The sequence below is a fragment of the Vulpes vulpes genome, chromosome X (genome assembly GCF_048418805.1).
Source record: "Vulpes vulpes isolate BD-2025 chromosome X, VulVul3, whole genome shotgun sequence".
NCBI lineage: Eukaryota > Metazoa > Chordata > Mammalia > Carnivora > Canidae > Vulpes > Vulpes vulpes.
Window position 1 is genome coordinate 40,720,247 of NC_132796.1, and position 20,001 is coordinate 40,740,247.

Genomic DNA, 20,001 nt, shown 5'->3' on the forward strand with positions numbered 1-20,001 from the left:
GTGAGGGTATTCTGGACACTCCAGGCCCAGGGAGCTGTGTGCACCAGCCTAGAGGTATAGGAAGGCAAGCTGTGTGGTCTTGCTTGTGGGAATGGGTGGTGATAAGTCACTGAACCAGAGCCAGAATCATGAGCCCATCTTGGGGGAGTATGTGGGACGGTCAGGTGGGGCAGCCAACGCAGGTAGATAAAGAGAGCCAGAGAGTGAAATGCTAAAGTTATCAACAAGAGGTAGGGCTAGAAGCCTCAGCAGAAAAGGATGGCAGAGCCTAGTGCAGTGGTTCTCAACCAGAGATCTCCACCCCCAGGGAACACTGGCAACGTCTAGAGACACTTTTGGTGATGAGACAATTAGGGGATGATACTGCTATCCAGTGGGTAAAGGGCAGGGGGGCAATGGTTCTAAACTTTTTGGTCATGATCCCTTTAATAGTCTTAAAAATTGAGGACATCTAAAGAGCTTTTGCTTATGTAGCCTCTCAGAATATTCCATCACACACGCAAGACAGCTTGACAATGAAAAAGTATTGTGAAAATAGTTTTGACTTTGTGAACCCTCCTGAGAAGGTCTCCTGAACCAGTAGGAAGCCTAAAACCACAGTTTGGCCTTGTGCTTAAGGTCACAGCTCTGAGTTCGAACCACAGCTCGGTGTTTTTTACTAGCTGGGGCAAAATGAATGAGTGTTTCTGGTCCTCACTTTGCCCCTTTGATGTTCGTAGGGGACATAGGGGACGGTGATGTTTATCTGTTGCCTAAGGCTACCTTTTACGTGCAATAAAGCATTTAAACAGGGCCAACTATTATTAGTTATCATTGCTATAACACCAACAAATACACTGGGCCTGAGGCTGACTTGCCTTCAACACGTTTGTCAGGAAAATAAATCTAGTTCAGGCAGGGAAGCAGCCCGTAGGCTTGGGTGGTGACCTTTTTTGTATTAGGTTCTGATGGACAAGAGCAGCGCAGTGAATAGGTAGGGCATTCTGGTCAGGCTAACAAAAACTCTCAGGGTAGGGGCCGTGGTCCCCAGCAAAGCATGGGACCGAGAAAGCGCGGAACCTTCGTGTCCCTGAGCACTCCCCAAAATGTCCTCGTCCATAACAGGACCTCAGCCTCCACCTTTCCACACCACCTTTTGCCCTGACTCAACATGGCTTTAAAATCCTACAAGGCACCTTTGTCTTCCTTAGTCCCTAACTGGAGGTTTTGCCCCGCCCATTGGCCGCAGAGATCACCGCCCACAGTCCCACGCCCGCCTAGCCGGTCCACTCGTGCGAGCGTGGGGTCCCTTTCCAAGATGGCAGTAGCCCCTTGGCTGTTTGGGGGGCTCTGTTTCCGTTTCCGGGACCAGAATCCGGAAGTGGCCGTTGAGGGGCCTCTTCCTATCTCCAGCTGCGGTGGCTGTGAGAGGAGGGCGAACGGTGATGGCGGCGGTCGCAGCGAATGTGGCGGCTGCGGCTGAAGACCGAGAGCCGCAGCGCGAAGCGGTGCCGGGCCTGGAGAGCCAGTGGCGCCAAATCGAGAACAGCGAGAGTGGGCGAGAGCGTCCACTGCGTGCGGGCGAAAGCTGGTGAGACGGGGCTGCGAACGGAGCCTCGGCTGGGGGAACGTGGAGGCTGAGGTCCGAAGAATTGCTGTGGGGGCGGGGGAGTGGCCTGTGAGACTGAGGACGGGAGGGGCGGGGAAGTGCTTGTGAGTGGATCGCCTTGTCTGGGGGAAAAAGGCGGGGCCTGTATGGTGGCGCCCCAGGCCTGAGAACTGGAGGTTTGTTTTGGAAAGGCGAGGGGGTGGGGCCGGCAGTGCGTGATGGAACTGGGAAGGGGCGGTGGCCGAGGCCGAGGGGCGTGGTCTGCGTGGCGTTAAGTAGCATCTGGCGGCGGGGAGGCCTGCGGTTTCTCCGCGCCTGAGAGCTAGGCGGGGATGACGTCAGGCAGAAGAACGGAATCCGAGCCGTAGGGCTGTGGGCGGAGGGAAGGAGTCGGAGCCTGCGTGGTGGAGGGAGCTGGCGCCTGGGAACGAGGCTTGTGACGGACGCTGAGGGGCGTGTCCTGAGGCCAAGGAAAGACTGCAGAGGGGAGGTAGTGCCTGTGAAGCAGAAAATGGCGCCTGCGAATGAGCAAAGTTTGTGACGCGGCGAGGTTTTTGCCTCTGGCCGAGGCCTTCTTCCCAGGACGGGAGAAAGTGCAGGTGATTGGCACGGGAGGGGCCTTCGCTATTACATTTGTTTTGTGTTTTAGTACTGCTTCGTTTTTGTAATCAGGAGAAATAGTTATTTTTTAAAATGTCAATGCGTGTCTTGATAAATCGGATTGTTTTACTGATTTCTTGGCTAACCAGTGCTTGAAATACACTGTTTCTGGGTTTATTTTATTTCTCGCCAAGTTGCATCTCATTTTTTAAATTGTGATATACGTAAGACCTAAAAAGATTGCATAAAACGTTTACGTAGCCCAGATTGATGGACATTCTGTAAAAATAAACGGCCTGTGCTTTTCAAAAATTTCAAGGTCGTGAAAGACAAAGGATGAAGAACTGTTCCAGATTGAAGGAATTAATGGAATTTAAAGAATCATAACTAAATGCAATGTGTGATCCTGCATTGGATCCCGGAGCAGAAAAATAAATTATTTAAAAATCAGGATTTTTCTCATAAGATTTATTTCTCTTTTTTTATTGTAAAAGATGTTAATGGGAAAATTGATGGAATTTGAGGCTTGTAGATTAGATATTAGTAGTGATAATTTCTTGCTTTGGATAATTGTGGTTATGAAAGAGAATTTTTTTAAGGGAATACATGCTGAAATTTTTCGGATAAAGAACCATCGTGTAAGCCGCTTACTCGCAAATGGTTGGAAAAAAATAGCGTATGTAAAGATGTATTTAAAGAAACGATGAGGCAAATGGCTAAAATGTTAAATTTGGGAAATGTGGATGAAGGGTATACGGGAATTCTTTATATTATCTTTGCAATTTTTTCTGAGTCTATTTCAAAGTAAAAAAAAGAATAATAAAAATTTGTGAATTCACCATTCAGGTTAAGATTTCAGACCGTTAGCTTAAGAAATCTCCAGGATGGAAATCCCTCTCCCTGCACCACTATTATTCTGAATTTTTCAATTTGTTAACGTTTTTCCGCTTCTGTATGCATCCCTAAATAGTATTTGTGGTCTAAGCTTTCTTTTCATGGAGGATATATGTGAAATCCTACTAGAGGCGTACCGTGTGCCCTTTGCATCATATCAGATGGTATACGGTATCCATATTACCTCATTGGTGACGTTAACCTTGATCATTTGGTGAGGATGGTATCTGCCCTGTTTCTCCACTATAAAGGTAGTATTTTTCTCTTTCCGTATGCGGTAATTCTTTTAAAAACATATTATAGCCATCCATTCTTCAAAACGTTTTAACAGCATCCCATCGTGCAGTGTAAATGCTAAAATTCTTACAACGACTAGCAAGTCTGGTCCCCCTGCTCTGATTACCACTGCCCACCCCCCCAACTCTCTCCATCCAGCCATATTGGACTCCTGTTCCTCAGACACCGCAGGCATGCTCTCACCTGAGGGCTGTTCTGAGTGAGGTTTGCTTATTTTAGAGTTCTCTAATCACAATGTGTGTATCCCTGTTACTGGAGAGTTCAGAGACAAATTGAAATTCCCCAAATAGAGAATACGGAATCTTTTTTTTTTCTTTTTTAACTGTTGTGCTGTAGCTCTCGGGCAAGGAAAAGCCTCATTCCACCCTGTTGAGAATAAGCAATAACTGGATCATCTTTTATAGTTCATTTGGATGTGTTCAAACAGGGTTGGGGGCTTTGGTTCCTGATGCATCATGCCTTTACAGCCTCCTTGTGACAGTACCCTTTAGTTACCCCACCGGTGTGGATTTCCTTTTTTGGGTGTTGAAAATGTTTTGGAACTAGATAGAGGTCACGGTTGCACGACATTGTGAATGTACTAAATGCTACCAAACTGTTCACTTGAAAATGGCTAATTTTATGTGAAATTTTTTAAATTATGTTCTGTCAAATGAGTGAAAATATCAGTGAGGATGACAAAACATGAGAGACACCTAACTCTGGGAAATGAACAAGGGGTAGTGGAAGGGGAAGTGGGCGGGGGGTTGGGGTGACTGGGTGATGGGCACTGAGGGGGACACTTGGCGGGATGAGCACTGGGTGTTATGCTATATGTTGGCAAATTGAACTCCAGTTAAATAAATAAATAAATAAATAATAAATAATAAATAAAATTATGTTCTGTCAATAAAAATAATTACCCCACCAATGTTGGTTCAGTATTGACGCCAGTTTATCTCTGCTATTGTAGCTGATACCATGAAGCATTTTTCCATAGCTCCATTTTTTAAATGCTTATCTACTTAGGTGAGAGCAAAGCATCTCAAGGTTCTTTAATTTGCTGTTCATTTGATAGAGGTTTGCTGCAGTGGTCAGGAAATGTGTGTTTACAAAGTCACAGACTAATAATCCTCAAATCATATCTAATACCAATATTAATATTTTACACCTTCTTTTCATCAGCTGGCAGATCTGGGCAAGGGGAAGTAATTTGGCTATCTGAACTGATTTAAATCTCTAGGAGAAGCTTATATTTTAAGAGTAAATTAATATCTGTGATAGTATAGCTTCCTTGGCAAATTCCAGTTTTTCTTTTTGAGGATGAACCATCTACAAACATAATTAAATCAGGGAGAGGAAAGGGAGTCTCTAGATGGTTTGTGCAGGGTGTGGGTAGTTTTCTAACAGGTAACCAGCAGGCAAGAGATTCTTTGTTCAGGTCAAAGAAGGAGTGTGGCTGGGTTCAGTGTTGCAGAGTGGATAGTGATGTGTGAAGGGAAAGTGACAGTGTTCCATTAGAGGTGAAGGACTAGCCTTAGAAATGTTGAGGCTTTTCTGTCAGTGGAGAAGTCTGTACAACATGGAGGACCTTTTTTTTTTTTTCATGGAGGACCATTTTAAGTGTAACGAAGATGCTAGAACTAAATCAACAGTTTTCGCTTCTTTGGTAATTGCTGCGTAGCTCTTAAACAAGGTGGCTATGCCTTGATTTCTGGATATGATGAAAGACTGAAATAAACAAAGACTGGCAATTCCCTTGTCATTGAGTTGGTCCCCCTAGTGCTTGTTCAGACTTTTCATGAACTGGGGGGAGAGAATTTATGAGTTTAGAGTCCTGGAGTGGGAAATCTTTTGGTAGACAGTAAATGTACCACTCTTTGTTGCTTGAACAGGAGTATGCTTTTTAGCTTGAAAAATAGGCAATTATTGAAAGATATTTGTGTATCTAATTATAATTAATATAATTAAGCTAGGAAGATAAATTTGCTTTTTGATTTGTCATTTTTAAAAAACATTAAGTTTGTTAAAGAGTACATTATGAACACTGAGTAACATATATAGAATTATTGAATCACTATATTGTGCACCTGAAACTGAGTTAACTATACTAGAATTAAAATTAAAAACTTAATAAAATTGAAAGAAAATACTAAGTTTGGAAAATGAAAGAGCTTTTATAAAAGTTTTAAGTTCATTGAAATTTGGAGAATTTTAATTAAACTTAATTATGCCTATTGCCATTCCTTTTATAGGTCAAAGGAGCAAATCTTTGTATTATCTCTCAGACATAGTTTAGCCATAAAAGAACATTTTTTAAAAGATTTTATTTACTTATTCATGATAGAGAGAGAGAGAGAGGCAGAGACACAGGCAGAGGGAGAAGCAGGCTCCATGCCGGGAGCCCGACGCAGGACTCGATCCTGGGACTCCAGGATCGCGCTCTGGGCCAAAGGCAGGTGCTAAACCGCTGAGCCACCCAAGGATCCCCATAAAAGAACATTTTAACAGTACTATTATTCTGAATTTGGTAAAGATAAATCAAGAATAGTCGTTAGAAAAAAAAGATAGGGGATCCCTGAGTGGCTCAGCAGTTTGGCGCCTGCCTTTGGCCCAGAGCGCGATCCTGGAGTCCCAGGATCGAGTCCTGCGTCAGGCTCCCGGCATGGAGCCTGCTTCTCCCTCTGCCCGTGTCTCTGCCTCTCTCTCTCTCTCTAAAATAAATAAATAAATAAATAAATAAATAAATAAATAAATAAATAAATATTTTTTTTTAAAAAAGAAAAAAGATAAATTGAAGTAAGGACAGAAAATACTTACAGTCAACTTTGTAAAAACACAGTGATAAATAACAAAAATGATTAGAAGCCTAGCTTTTTTTTTAAAACAAGGATTCTCTTCTAAAAACGAGCTCAGGTATTTTTTTAAATGAGTTAGGAGGATGTCAGAAAACACCAAGAGTTAACAATAATTTGATGATAAAGAAGGAACTTCTAATCTGGGCATAAAATTATGACATTTTACAGGAAGGGCCCAAATTTTAATTTTTCTCCTTTGGTACATTATTCATGTAATATTTTATAGTAAATAATTCATTTATATGCCTCTGTACCTCTATTTAGGCTTATACGGATACGTAAATGGTAAGCTTGGAGCAACATACTATTAGATTTACCATCTGAATAAGCTAAGCTAAGAAAGCTTTTGATAAACAAGTCAGAAATCCTATCTCTTCATTTAGGTCTATATTTCTTTTTTTTTAAGATTTATTTATTTATTTATTTATGATAGACATAGAGAGAGAGAGGCAGAGACACAGGAGGAGAGAGAAGCAGGCTCCATGCTGGGAGCCCAATGTGGGACTCGATCCCAGGACTCCAGGATCGCACCCTGGGCCAAAGGCAGGCGCTAAACCGCTGAGCCACCCAGAGATCCCTATGTCTATATTTCTATTTCTGATCGTTGTATCTAGTAAATTAATTGATGTATATTGTTATCATAACCAGTTTTCTTCACACATGAGAGAAACTAGAGGACAAAAAACATTGTTAGTAATTTTTTCCATAAGCACATATTTCATAAGCATTTCAGCAAATTTGAGGAAATACACATAAGTGGCTTTAGCAAGATCTGTTGTATTTCTATATACTAGCAGGAAGAAGTAGGAAAATTTAAATTTGAAAGGTATACCATTTATGATCACATCTTTTCAAATCAAATACCTAGAGATAAATCTAACAGTGTGGGTGCTTCCCTCTCAGACAATGACAACTATGTCATGACTGCCATCTGGTCTGACAGATGATGAGACATCCCAATTTCAGAGGCATTTTTAAAGTGTTCTTGAAGCAAAGAAATCTGGTAGTCCTGTTCTGTGAAAATTGGTATAAAACTTGAGTCTCCTGTGAAGACTCTAGAAATTCAGGTTGTAGCCAGGTATGGGGGTTTTGCTAAGGGCTGCAGAGTGATTTTTTTTAAATTGCAGTATAGTTGATGTACAGTGTTATATTAGTTTCAGATGTATGCTACAGAGTGATTTTAATGTTGGTTTTCCTTAAAAATCTGGCTTAAAAAAAAAAAAAAGTTGAGCAATGATGCCCTTTGCATTGAAAGTCCCGGTAACCATAATGGAGCTTTACTGAAGAAATTAACCTCATAGACTGTCAGTGGAGGCAGTGAAAGCCACGAGGGTGAGGGATGGGTTTACGGGTATGAGTGGTGGAGCGGTAGGGTCAGTGATGGGGTATTCCAGAAGAGTGATGGGAGATTGGGGCATGTGCCACTGGGATAAGGAGGATGTGTGTTCCTGGCATGAGTCATGTGCGGGGTCTGTGGGGCTCAGTGCAGTAAAAACAACAAAACCCCACCAAAATGTGTGCATGCGTGCCTGTCCAGGTTACTCGTGACTATTGCAAGGTTTTCTAGCCCTCCATCTCCCCCATCTCTCCCTCAGCCTTTTATGAATACAGGAAAGTTGTCATTTTAAAGAATCCCATTTAAGGGTTAAATTGCTAGCACACTAATCACTACAGTGTGAGAGTAGTATTTTAAAAAGTGTTTATTTGAGGTGGTTAACTATTTGGGACAGCCTCTTATGTATCAAAAATCCCATAGCAGAGCAGATTTCTAAGTGTGGGACCGGGTTTGTGTGTCTGTGTATGTGAGCTTTGAGTTCCAAACCCTGGGATTGAAACAGTAACTTGCTAAAATTTATTTAGCATTTTTACTCTGTCAAGTCTTTTCCAGACTTAAGAATTGCTCATGACATTTTATAGAGCCAGGCTTTAGCAGTCCTAAATGTTTATCCTAGGTATAGTGCATATAAAAGTTACTCTTTTGGGTGCCTGGGTGGCTGGCTTAGCGGTTGAGCATCTGCCTTCGGCTCAGGGCGTGATCCTGGAGTTCCGTGATGGAATCTCGGGATCAAGTCCCGCATCGGGCTCCCTGCATGGATCCTCTTCTCCCTCTGCCTGTGTCTCTGCCTGTCTGTCTGTCTCTCTCTCTCATGAATAAATAAATAAAACATTTAAAATTTTTTTCTCTTTTAAAAGAGAACTGTCCAAGCTATACACTTAAAAATAGTTCAGATGCTAAAGTTTATGGCATGTGCTGCTTTTTGCCATAATAATAATAATAATAAAAATAAGAAGAAGAAGAAGAAGAAGAAGAAGAAGAAGAAGAAGAAGAATGAGCTAGTTACCATAAGCTCAGAGACCTATTATAAAGCCAAAATAAATTTTTCTTTTTTTAAAAGATTTTATTTATTTATTCATGAGAGATACACACAGAGAGGCAGAGACACAAGCAGGAGAAGCAGGCTCCATGCAGGGAGCCCCATGTGGGACTCGATCCCGGGACCCCAGGATCATGCCCTGAGCCGAAGGCAGGTGCTAAACCACTGAGCTACCCAGGGATCCCCCAAAATAAACTTTTCAACACAAAAATGATGAAACATGGTGAGATGCGGTCTTTGAAGGAAAACCTTACAATTCTTTTAGCATTTTAAATTCCTCTCAGTGTCTGAGCAGGTTTCCAGAATTTAAATAATTAATTTCTTATTCTCCATTTATATATTCTTTACAAAGACTGCACACTTAATGAATGGCTAAAGCTTTATAACATTGGGTGTAAATAACAGGCAATTTTCAGCCTAATTCTTTGTTCTATAATAAAACCTCATATTTCCTGGCACCATGAGTGTGAGTTGGTGGTTTGTTTTGTTTTGTTTGGAGTTTTGCCATTTTTTGTTCTTAATCCAGTCTCTTAGTATCCTAAGAAATTTGGTAATCTATCCAAACCTGAATTGCACTGAATATATTTTGCTTTCGATTATTTTCATACGATGGTGAAACAATTTTTTTTCTTGTTGAATTCTGGGAGAGATTTCCCTTTTTTATTGAGTTATAATTGACATATGCCACAGTGTTAGTTTTAGATGTACGTGAAATTTGACATCTTGACTTGCAGCATGTTGATTCTTTTAGTCTAATAACCATGGGAAGTGGTGCCACTAACTCCAGGTAACCATGCGATACCCTTGTTACCTGTCTGGTCCAGGTTCCTCGTGGAACAGCACTGGTACAAACAGTGGGAAGTGTACGTGCAGGGAGGAGACCAGGACTCCGGCACCTTCCCTGGCTGCATCAATAATGCTGACCTCTTTGAAGGTACCTGGCCTCTCCCTACCTAGCCCAGCCCCAGAGTTCTTGTCCCCTCTGTCCCTACAACAAATGATCATAAGCCTCTTCACTGAGCTAGATCATTGATGAGATGGCCAGAGTGACTTACCACTTTCTTACCCTGATTCTTCCTCTGCCCCCGACAGACCAGGTAAACTGGCACCTCAGGAAGGGTCTAGTGGAAGGTGAGGACTATGTGCTGCTCCCAGCGGCTGCTTGGCATTACCTGGTCAACTGGTATGGTCTAGAGCATGGCCAGCCACCCATTGAACGCAAGGTATAGCAAATGAGGGAGGGTGCTCGGGTTAGATTCTTGAGGAATGGAGTAGGAGAAAGGCCCTGTAGGCCCAGGGTGGGTCTAGACCTGTGTGTACACGGGGCTCCATTATGCTGTGTAGATATACCTTTGTCTGCACTCCTCTCCCCTCAAGTATCTCAGTGTTTCTCAAGTGTGTGTTTGTCTATATGCGTGCTCCTCTGATCTCAGAGGTTGTCGTGCTTGTGCCTGTGTATATGTGCCATGTGGGTACACCTGTGTATGCACCTCCCACCTTCCAGGTTGTGGAGCTGCCCAGCGTCCAGAAGGTGGAAGTGTACCCAGTAGAACTGCTGCTTGTCCGGCACAGTGATATGGACACACCTCACACTGCTCAATTCAGCCATACAGATTCTGTTGGTGAGTCTGAGGTTCACAGAGTGAGTTGGCGTTCCCATAGCTCAATGATCTAGGAATGCCTGGGTTTTGGCTATGGCCAACTGAGAAGGCATTGGTCAGACTTTGGAGGACCAAGAAGGTATTGGTTAAGTTGGGCAGAGGCCCTGGTTGGAGGGGGTGCCTTATGGTCCTGAGGGTATGTGAGTTGCAGCCTGGTGGCTTAGATGGTGTGGCAGAGAATATTTACTGGGGGTCTCAAGTCCTGAGCATGCATCGGTCATTTTGCTCAAGGACACAGGTATTGACTCAAGTGTGCAAGGTATATGAGGATGCATCAGGGTCTGATGCTGAGATGGGTCGATCATTCAGGGTCCCAGGAAGACCTTGAATGTGCTCTGCCACCTTCCACAGACCTCATTTTGCGCACCGCCCGAGAGCACTTCCTGGTGAGCCCTCAGGAAGAGACACGGCTGTGGATCAAGAACGCAGAGGGCTCTTTCGAGAGGTTGTGCAACACACGTGTCACAGTGCTTGACGCTGCCCTCAAGACAGGGCAGGTGAGGGTGGGGAGGGCTCTCCTGCTCCCCGGCAGTGCTCAGGTTGGTGGAAGTGAGGGTAAGGTTCCCATAGGCCCTCCCTGAGTGCCTTCCTGCTTTTCTTTCTCTTCCTCAACTCAGGTGGTCATTATGGAGACCCGAAACAAGGATGGCACTTGGCCCAGTGCCCAGCCACAGGCTGTGTAAGCACATGCAGTATCCGGCCCAGAGTGGGGTCCCCCAGTAGGCAGGATGACAGTGCTCATGAGCCCATCACACCTGCATGTAATTGGCCTTCAGCTGATGAGAGTTCCCCTCCACCCTAGGAACACTGCATTGGAGGAGGAGGAGGAATTCCAGGGCCAGCCAGGCATCTGCGGTCTCACCAACCTGGGCAACACGTGCTTCATGAACTCAGCCCTGCAGGTTGGGCGAGTAGAGCTGTGTCTGGCACAGCCACAGGGGTGGGCTCCGAGTGATGAGGATTGCGGGGGGCAGGGGATTGCAGGGCAAGGGGTCAGGTTGGAAGCTGGGGCCCCACAGGTCAGACTTGACTTAGCCATAGTCCTCCCAGAAACACCAGTACCTTCTCCCTCTGCTTGCCCCTTCTTTCCTGGTTTCTTCTCTCCTTTGTCACCACATTCTTCCTTCTCTCCCCCACCTCCCTGCCCCCCCCTTCCTCTTTGCTTCCTTATTTCGGTCTCTCTGCCTCATTTTTCTGGGCCCTGCCTCCTGCAGTGCCTCAGCAATGTGCCACAGCTCACCGAGTACTTCCTCAAAAACCGCTACCTAGAAGAGCTCAACTTCTGCAACCCACTGGGCATGAAGGGTGAGATCGCAGAGGCCTACGCAGACCTGGTGAAACAGGCCTGGTCCGGCCACCACCGGTCCATTGTGCCCCATGTGTTCAAGGTGTGACTCAGCCCTGGGCTGCCCCTGCCCCTCCTCCACCCTCCACCACCCACCTCCACCTTGCCCCAGCTGGCGCTCTCTCGCTCTGACCACCCTACCTATCTTCTCAGACCAAGGTTGGCCACTTTGCATCCCAGTTTCTGGGCTACCAGCAGCATGACTCACAGGAGCTGCTGTCGTTCCTCCTGGATGGGCTACATGAGGACCTCAATCGTGTCAAGAAGAAGGAATATGTGGAGTTGTGTGATGCTGCTGGACGGCCAGATCAGGTAGGCACTCCTCAGAGGCGCCATCCTGAGAGCTCCATTAAAACTACCCGGGATTTTCTGGCCTCCCCGGGGTATCCCACACCCCGCCTGACATCATCTCCAACCCTAGTTCCAGCCTGGTCTCCAGCCCAGAGTTGACCCTCACTCAGTCTCCTGCCCAAATAAAACCCAATCTGATACTTCAGATATCCCTAGCTGTAATTCTGTCTCTGGACTTTGCCATGGCCTAACCTTGACTTCAACCCCATGCATATCCACCCCAAACTATGGTTTCCCCTGCCCTGGGCAAACCTTGACACCCACACTGTCAATAGGAGGTCGCTCAGGAGGCCTGGCAGAACCACAAACGGCGGAATGATTCTGTGATTGTGGACACTTTCCATGGTCTCTTCAAGTCCACGCTGGTGTGCCCTGATTGTGGCAACGTATCTGTGACCTTCGACCCTTTCTGCTACCTCAGTGTCCCACTGCCTGTCAGCCACAAGAGGGTCATGGAGGTCTTCTTTGTCTCCATGGATCCTCGCCGCAAGCCGGAGCAGGTATGAGGTGATGGTGATACGAGAATAGAATAAGGAGTATAGTCAGTTTGATTACTCTGCCATACCTTAATGTTGCCCACACTAACTCATCACATACCCTTCTGCTCTTTTGTGGATACTGTTCCTCACTCAGCACCGGCTCGTGGTCCCCAAGAAGGGCAAGATCTCGGATCTGTGTGTGGCTCTGGCCAAACACACTGGCATGTCGCCAGAAAGGGTGAGGCTCTGCAGGCACAGAGAGAGTGGGATTTAGGGGCAGGGAGGCAGAGGGCCTGGGGAGACCTTGCAGACTGACCAGCCTCCTCTCTGCATTCCATTCCCAGATGATGGTGGCTGACGTCTTTAGCCACCGCTTCTATAAGATCTACCAGCTGGAGGAGTCTCTGAGCAGCATCTTGGACCGCGATGATATTTTCATGTGAGTGAGGGGACCAGGGGATTTAGGGGCTACTCAGGAATCTCCTCATAACCAACTTCCCTGTCCCCTTTGGCCTGACTTCCACGGCACCTCCCTTGTTCAGGGCTTTAGCCATGTGCCTTAGTAGGGCAGGAGGCTTGGGGCTGTCAGTGGGGTGGGCAAGACATCGTTTTATAGGGTGTTCTCTGGTGTTCTCTTTCTTCTTACATGGTGGAGGCTCATGTTTCTTTATCTTATTCAGTCACTAAGTACCTCCTGTGTGTATCAGAAGCTCGATCTTCATTCCTTAACTCCTGTTGCAGTCCTCAAAAATCAAAAGTGATTTGTGAAATAGGGAACACTAAGATATTTTTTGAACATAAGAGCTTTCTCTCATTCTCTCTCTCTCACTCAAATAAATCAAAAAAAAAAAGCTAAAAAGAATAAAATAGAAAGTGCATCTTGAGTGGAGAAGATATATTTTTTTAAGATTTTATTTATTTATTTATTCATAAGAGACACAGAGGCAGAGAGATAGGCAGAGGGAGAAGCAGGCTCCCCGCACGGAGTCTGATGCAGAACTCAATCCTTGGACCAGGATCACACCCTGAGCTGAAGGCAGATGCTCAACTGCTGAGCCACCCAGGCATCCCCGAGATCTTTTTAAACCAAGGAGTGTTTTCCAAAAACAAAATGGTTTTAGATCCCTTTGTCACTAAAAATTGGTGTTAATCTTCTCAGTGTTTTCCTAACACCAGAGTGCTTTGTAAACATCACAGAAACCAAGTGTTGTACCGTCTACCAGTTTGTAAAGCACATAACACTGGGTGGCTCTTCAGACCCTTTAAAACACAGTTCTAGGCTGGGCTGTGTGGGGTGAGTTCGTGGGGCAACTGGGGCAGCGTCCACAAGTCCCTCTTGAGTGTCCTGATCAGGTGTGACCTGATGTCTCCCCTCCCCCACCCCACCACAGATATGAGGTGTCGGGCAGGTCTGCTATTGGTGAAAACTCCAGGGAAGACGTTGTACTTCCTATCTACCTGCGGGAGCGCACCCCAGCCCGGGACTACAACAACTCCTACTATGGCCTGATGCTCTTTGGGCACCCTCTCCTGGTGTCGGTGCCCCGTGACCGGCTCTCCTGGGATGCCCTCTATCACATCCTGCTGTACCGCCTCTCGTGAGTCTGCCTTCTGAAGGGCAAGGGAAGGATGGGGTTTGAACTCAGACCTGGGTGTTGAGTTGCTTGTTGCCAACCCCCATCCACTTCCAAAAGACAGCTAAGCTTAACGTGGCCAGAGGGGAGCTTGTAGGGTTTTTTCCTTTGTCTAAACCTCTGGCTTTTCCTCCCTCTCTCCTGGGTGTTGGGGATAACAGGGGTCAACAAAAAGGACAAAGTATACACAACTTTGTCTTATACGTGATCACTCTCTCCTTAAGGGGCATGGCTATTTGGATTTTTACTAAGAGATTTCCATTGTACCTAAAATCCGGAGCCGTGCGTTCTCTGGCTTAATCTCTCCCCATGTTTCTCTGGCTTAATCTCTTCCTAACGACTCTGTTGCTCAGAGGCCTTCCCTGATCAAAGTTTACAGCAGATCGTGTGTTTGTTTAAAGTGGCTTATCGTACTTAAGGTCCATATTCCTTAGTCATGGCTCACGAGATCCTACCTTGTCGAGCCACCTCTTCATGCGTTTTTATGTCATCTCCTCAGCTGCTCATGTGGGGGTGTGCCAGTGGTTTCCCATCATAAGCAAAGTAGAATCCTGGGCCCTGGCCTCCCTGCCCTTGCATCCCTCCTCAAGAGGCTCCTGTGTTCTCTTGGCAGGCGCTATGTGACCAGACCCAGCTCGGATGACGAAGATGACGGGGATGAGAAAGGTAAGGAAGAGGAAGGGGAGAGGATCGACAAGGATGAGGGTCTATACAAGCCATGCCAGGGCCCAAGGGAGGGTCATGGGGGTGCGGGTCTGGGATAGGTCCACCTGGATGCGTACTGCTGTCTCAGCCGCCTGGGGCTCACACAGACCTGTGCCTGCCACCCTCCCCTAATCCTAGCAGACATAGAGGATAAGGACAACATCCCCAAACCAGGACACGTGGCTGGGGCCAGCTCCCAGGATTCTGGGCCGGAGCAGGCGGGGCCCAGCTCTGGAGTCGCAGGCGGAAGCCGTGCCCCCGTGGACAACTCCCCTGGACCATCTCACTGGCCCCAGAGGGCACGGCGCAAGCACCTGTTCACCCTGCAGACAGTGAACTCTAATGGGACCAGCGACCGCTCAACCTTCAACGAGGATACCCATGGTGTCTCCTTCAGCTGTGAGCCAGGGTTGGGAGGCGGGAGGGGGGTTTCCTTGGCAGCAGGGCCCATGACCACCTCCCTCGCCCCCAGCCCAGCCGTACATTGCCATCGATTGGGAGCCAGAGATGAAGAAGCGTTACTATGACGAGGTGGAGGCTGAGGTAAATGAGATCCCAGTTGTTTCCACCCCCGAAACCCTTCATACCCGCCACTCCCATCCCCTCCAAGCCATGACCATGGAGCTCCCAGGGTCTTGGATTCCTAGCTTCAGAGTCCATGCCCTTCACCACGGGGCATGTGTCTTCTGCCTCCACTCCCTTTCATCTACTGTCCTCACTCCCGGCCATCGACTCCCCCTGGCCTAGGGCTACGTGAAACATGACTGTGTTGGGTACGTGCTGAAGAAGGCTCCTGTGCGGCTGCAGGAGTGCATTGAGCTCTTCACCACTGTCGAGACTCTGGAGAAGGAAAATCCCTGGTGAGGGACCAGTATGGGGGTCTGTGGTGGGTGTAGTTGGGTAGGATGGCCTGCCCAGATCCCTCTTACCTGCACATTTCCCTCCTTTGCCCCACATTCGGACCCTTCCTGCCACTCTGGCCACTAACACCCAGGCTTAGTGTCCCACCTGAGAGCACTTGTCTGTTTCTTCTTCCAGTTCTCCAGCTGTGTGCAGGACTGGACTCCTTTGGCTCATATCAGCTTATCAGAGCTCTTCTCTTACTACCCTGTTAGAAGCCACTCCCCCTGACCTATCCCCTCCCTGTGCCCTTTCCATCTAGCCAAGCATTACTTTGTTCCAAGCTCTGTAATACTATTTGGTGTCCTGTCCTAGATCCCCTTTTGTATCTTTCTTTGTTTTTTGTTTTTTGGGTTTTTTTTTTTTTTTTTTTGCGGAAGAGTAAACCCTTGAGGGTGAAGACTTTTAATTTAAGTTTTTACCATGTGTCTCTTCTCACTGATCATAATGGTGGGTGGGGGGAGAGGTCCGGGACATGCTCAGTAGATCTTTGCAGAATAAACAAAATATAAAGGGCAACCGAGAAGGTAAAACTAGTTTCAAAAGTTAGAGCAGCATCTCCGTGGAGCAGGAGGGGAACAGAAATACAAAATAGTGGTCAAAGGAGTCAGCCATAGGTGGTCAGCTGGTAAGTCCCCAGCAAGTGAGCGAATGGAGAAAACAGAGAAGTGGAGGGACAGAGGCATGCTCTAAAATAAGATGAACAGGGGATCCCTGAGTGGCTTGGTGGTTTAGTGCCTGCCTTCTGCCCAGGGCGTGATCCTGGAGTCCTGGGATCAAGTCCCACATAGGGCTCCCTGTGTGGAGCCTGCTTCTCCCTCTGCCTGTGTCTCTGCCTCTCTCTCTCTCTCTCTCTCTCTCTCTGTCTCATGAATAAATAAAATCTTAAAAAAAAAAAAAAAAGAATGGCTCGTGGAGCAGAAACCAAGCAAAACACACACTAGTATAAAAGCAATGTAGGGATCCCTGGGTGGCTCAGCGGTTTAACGCCTGCCTTCAGCCCAGGGTGTGATCCTGGAGACCCAGGATCGAGTCCCACATCGGGCTCCCTGCGTGGAGCCTGCTTCTCCCTCTGCCTGTGTCTCTGCCTCTCTCTCTCTCTCTCATGAATAAATAAATAAAATCTTTAAAAAAAAAAAGGCAATGTAGTACCTGATGAATGACAGGATTTGAATGTGTCAGGAGAGCAGATGAGAGGAAGGGGCAGGTAGGAAGAAAGAGCAGCATCTCTGTGGACTGCTCGGGGCCCATGGGACCCACACAGAATGGACAGCATGCGGTAGATGCCCAGCCAGTGTGTGTGCTGACTTGGGCTCTGGTTTGTAGGTACTGCCCCACCTGCAAGCAGCACCAGCTGGCCACCAAGAAGCTGGACCTGTGGATGCTGCCCGAGACACTCATCATCCACCTGAAGCGCTTCTCCTATACCAAGTTCTCCCGCGAGAAGCTGGACACCCTTGTGGAGTTTCCTATCCGGTCTGGGCTAGGGCTGGAGAAGGATGGTTGGGGTGGGGGGAGGCAGGGAGTACGGAAGGGGCGCACTGGAAGTAACTGTCCTCTCCCACAGGGACCTGGACTTCTCCGAGTTTGTCATCAAGCCGCAGAATGAGTCAGCTCCAGAGCTGTACAAATATGATCTCATCGCAGTTTCCAATCATTACGGGGGCCTGCGTGACGGACACTGTATGTGCCGGGCTGTGGCAGGGCTTGCCCGGGGTCGGGGGGCAGGATGTCCCATGTGTGACTAAGATAAGTGAGCCGGTGGCAAGGTCATCATAGTGGGTGGAGTGAGGAGTGACCGGGGGGACCCTCTCTGGGGCAGGAGAGTAGGTGTGGACAGCACCCCTCTCTTGCAGACACAACATTTGCCTGCAACAAGGACAGCGGCCAGTGGCATTACTTTGATGACAACAGTGTCTCACCTGTAACTGAGAATCAGATCGAGGTGTGATCTCCACCCTTCCTTCTCCCCCTCTCCTGACCCCTGGCCCGCAGCCAGCCCACGCTGACTCCTGTCCTTTCCTTGCAGTCCAAGGCAGCCTATGTCCTCTTCTACCAACGCCAGGATGTGGCGCGTCGCCTGCAACCCCAGCCCAGTTCATCTGACCCCCCGGCATCCCCTGCCTGCGGTTCCCCACCCAACTCTGAGTTCATGGATGTAAACTGAGGGGCTCTGGCCCTGCCACAGGGAAGGAAGCCATCTCTGCTCTCTTCCTTCCCACATCCATCCACCCCCACCCTCGCCCTCCTACCCGCATTAGGTGCCCCTTGCCAGGCATTGCAGGCCTGATTGTGGCTACTGTTCTGTGCTGCTTATATTGCTCTCTCCCGGGGAAGAGGAGGTTGTGTCTCCTCCCGGCAGTGTGTTCCCCGCCTGTGTTTGCCCCTTAGAGCATTAATCTTCCCTTCTCTTCTCTATTTATGGTTGTCCCCTTCCCTCTGTCCTCAACCTGGGGTGTTCTGAGGGGGTGGTGGTGGGGTGCACCTGAACACAGAGTGTATTTTCTTATTGAGACCCTGTACCTTCTGCTGTGTATATATAAAGTGCCAGTGTGTTCCTTGGCAGTGTGGTTTTTTCCCCCCACATGGTTACTAAGCGCCAGTTGGATGCCTGTGTGCTTATGTGTGCTCATTGAATGCCAGGTGTGTGATGAGTGCTTCTCCAAGTGCTCGTTGAGCACCATTTTGGGAATTCTTTAGCACCATCTGCATGGCAGACATGCTTCTCAGCACCAACTGCGTACCCAGGGTTTTCCAGAGCATCTTACACACTGACTCATAATCCTCACAACTGTCTCATGTGGGAGTTCTCTCCAGTTTCAGTTGGGGAAACTGAGGTACAGAGATCAAGTAATCGCTCAGGTTCTGTCAGGAGATCCTGCCTTGTTAGTTACACCAGTGTTGGTTCCTGGAGGGGGCATTTGACCTCTCTGGACCCAAGTCAGAAATCTTTCTATGGACATGGCCTGCCCTACAGCTGATCTGAAAAAGGTGCCCTGGAGCAGACAGGCATCCATGTGGGCAAATGTGTGGTTTCTGGACACAGAGTAATCATACCACCTCACAGACTCCCAGTAGTGTACTCTGAGAACTGCAGAGGTGGTACACCTGACCCAAGCCAGCCAGCCTGATGGACAAATGTGCTATCTGTGTTGTCCCTGTACTTAGCCTTCCTGCTCACCGACCAGGCACAGTCCTTCCAGCCCCATCCCAGGGAAGAGGGAAATGGAACACCTACCACAGAATGGGAAAAGCATAGTGTGTATGGGTATAAGACCGTTTAAACATACCTCCCACCTGACCCATTCTGTAGGCACCAGCCACCTCCTCTGAAAAACGGCTCCTGTGAGAGCCACTGGGGAGTGGAGCAGTGTAGACAAGCCCCCAGCCCTTCACACTGAGGAAGGGAATCTTGCACAGTGGTGGTTGGTTGAAGGACTGTTGGCACAGGAGGGCCTCCACATCCCTCTAGTGAGTCCCACACTGAGGGTCACTCAGCCCAGCATTACCACTGGCAAACCTCCCATCCCAGTCACGCCATTGACCCCCGGCAAGAATGGAGGTAGTTGCTGTGAGGAACCCAACTCAATAGACACTAATTCCCGGTAGGACCAGATCCAGGAACTCAAAAAAGTCGTCATTTAATCTTCACAAAGACCATTATGATTTGAACACTATTACCTGATTTTTGTTTTTTGTTTGTATTTTAAGATTCCATTTATTTATTCATGAGAGACACACAGAGAGAGCGAGGCAGAGACCTAGGCAGAGGGAGAAGCAAGCTCCTTGCCGGGAGCTGGATTCAGGACTCAATCCAGGACTCCGGGATCAAGCCCTGAGTGGAAGGCAGACGGTCAACTGCTGAGCCACCCAGTTGTCCCTCTTACCCCATTTTGCAAATGAGGAAACAAGTATAAAGAGCTAGTTCAGAATGCTCCTTAAGTACAGGAAGACCTCATTACCTATGCATAATCAGTCCTGGACAAAAGCCTAAAGGGAACCCATTTAAAATTACTTGCCTGGGATCCCTGGGTGGCGCAGTGGTTTGGCGCCTGCCTTTGGCCCAGGGCACGATCCTGGAGACCCGGGATCAAATCCCATGTCGGGCTCCTGGTGCATGGAACCTGCTTCTCCCTCTGCCTATGTCTCTGCCTCTCTCTCTCTGTGACTATATCATAAATAAATAAAAATTGAAAAAAAAATTTAAAAAAAATTACTTGCCTGATGTAACCAAAAATCTCTTGAAATGACAACACGTTCGGGGCCTGGGTGGCTCAGTCGGTTAAGCAACTGTGTTTGGCTTGGGCCATAACTCTGAGTTCTGGCATCGAGCCC

General features: G+C 47.5%; 1 protein-coding gene across 12 annotated transcripts; it reads left to right on the forward strand.

Moving 5' to 3' along the window:
* Positions 1 to 1,026: 1,026 nt before the first annotated feature.
* USP11 (ubiquitin specific peptidase 11) lies at positions 1,027 to 18,224 on the forward strand. Of its 12 annotated transcripts, none has more exons than XM_025982463.2 (21): positions 1,027 to 1,570; positions 9,416 to 9,525; positions 9,684 to 9,814; positions 10,096 to 10,213; positions 10,604 to 10,749; positions 10,870 to 10,931; positions 11,055 to 11,154; positions 11,467 to 11,640; positions 11,751 to 11,909; positions 12,224 to 12,448; positions 12,582 to 12,665; positions 12,772 to 12,866; positions 13,819 to 14,025; positions 14,675 to 14,727; positions 14,905 to 15,150; positions 15,239 to 15,309; positions 15,514 to 15,626; positions 16,993 to 17,142; positions 17,234 to 17,349; positions 17,523 to 17,611; positions 17,696 to 18,224. In XM_025982463.2, exons 1-21 carry the CDS (start codon positions 1,425 to 1,427, stop codon positions 17,831 to 17,833), a joined length of 2,733 nt encoding a protein of 910 aa, XP_025838248.2. In that variant the 5' UTR covers positions 1,027 to 1,424; the 3' UTR covers positions 17,834 to 18,224. The 12 variants fall into 12 exon arrangements, with proteins under 12 accessions (XP_025838248.2, XP_072599326.1, XP_072599327.1 ...); XM_072743225.1 differs by having other exon boundaries at positions 1,218 to 1,570; positions 14,905 to 15,165; XM_072743226.1 differs by having other exon boundaries at positions 1,218 to 1,570; positions 14,908 to 15,165.
* Positions 18,225 to 20,001: the final 1,777 nt, after the last annotated feature.

Bases quoted from the DNA above. Each gene is read 5' to 3' on its own strand.
- USP11 (XM_072743225.1), top strand. From the start codon at position 1,425: ATGGCGGCGGTCGCAGCGAATGTGGCGGCTGCGGCTGAAGACCGAGAG. The intron at 1,571-9,415 runs GTGAGACGGGGC...TGTCTGGTCCAG, and splicing joins CTGCGTGCGGGCGAAAGCTG to GTTCCTCGTGGAACAGCACT. The intron at 10,214-10,603 runs GTGAGTCTGAGG...CACCTTCCACAG, and splicing joins CAGCCATACAGATTCTGTTG to ACCTCATTTTGCGCACCGCC.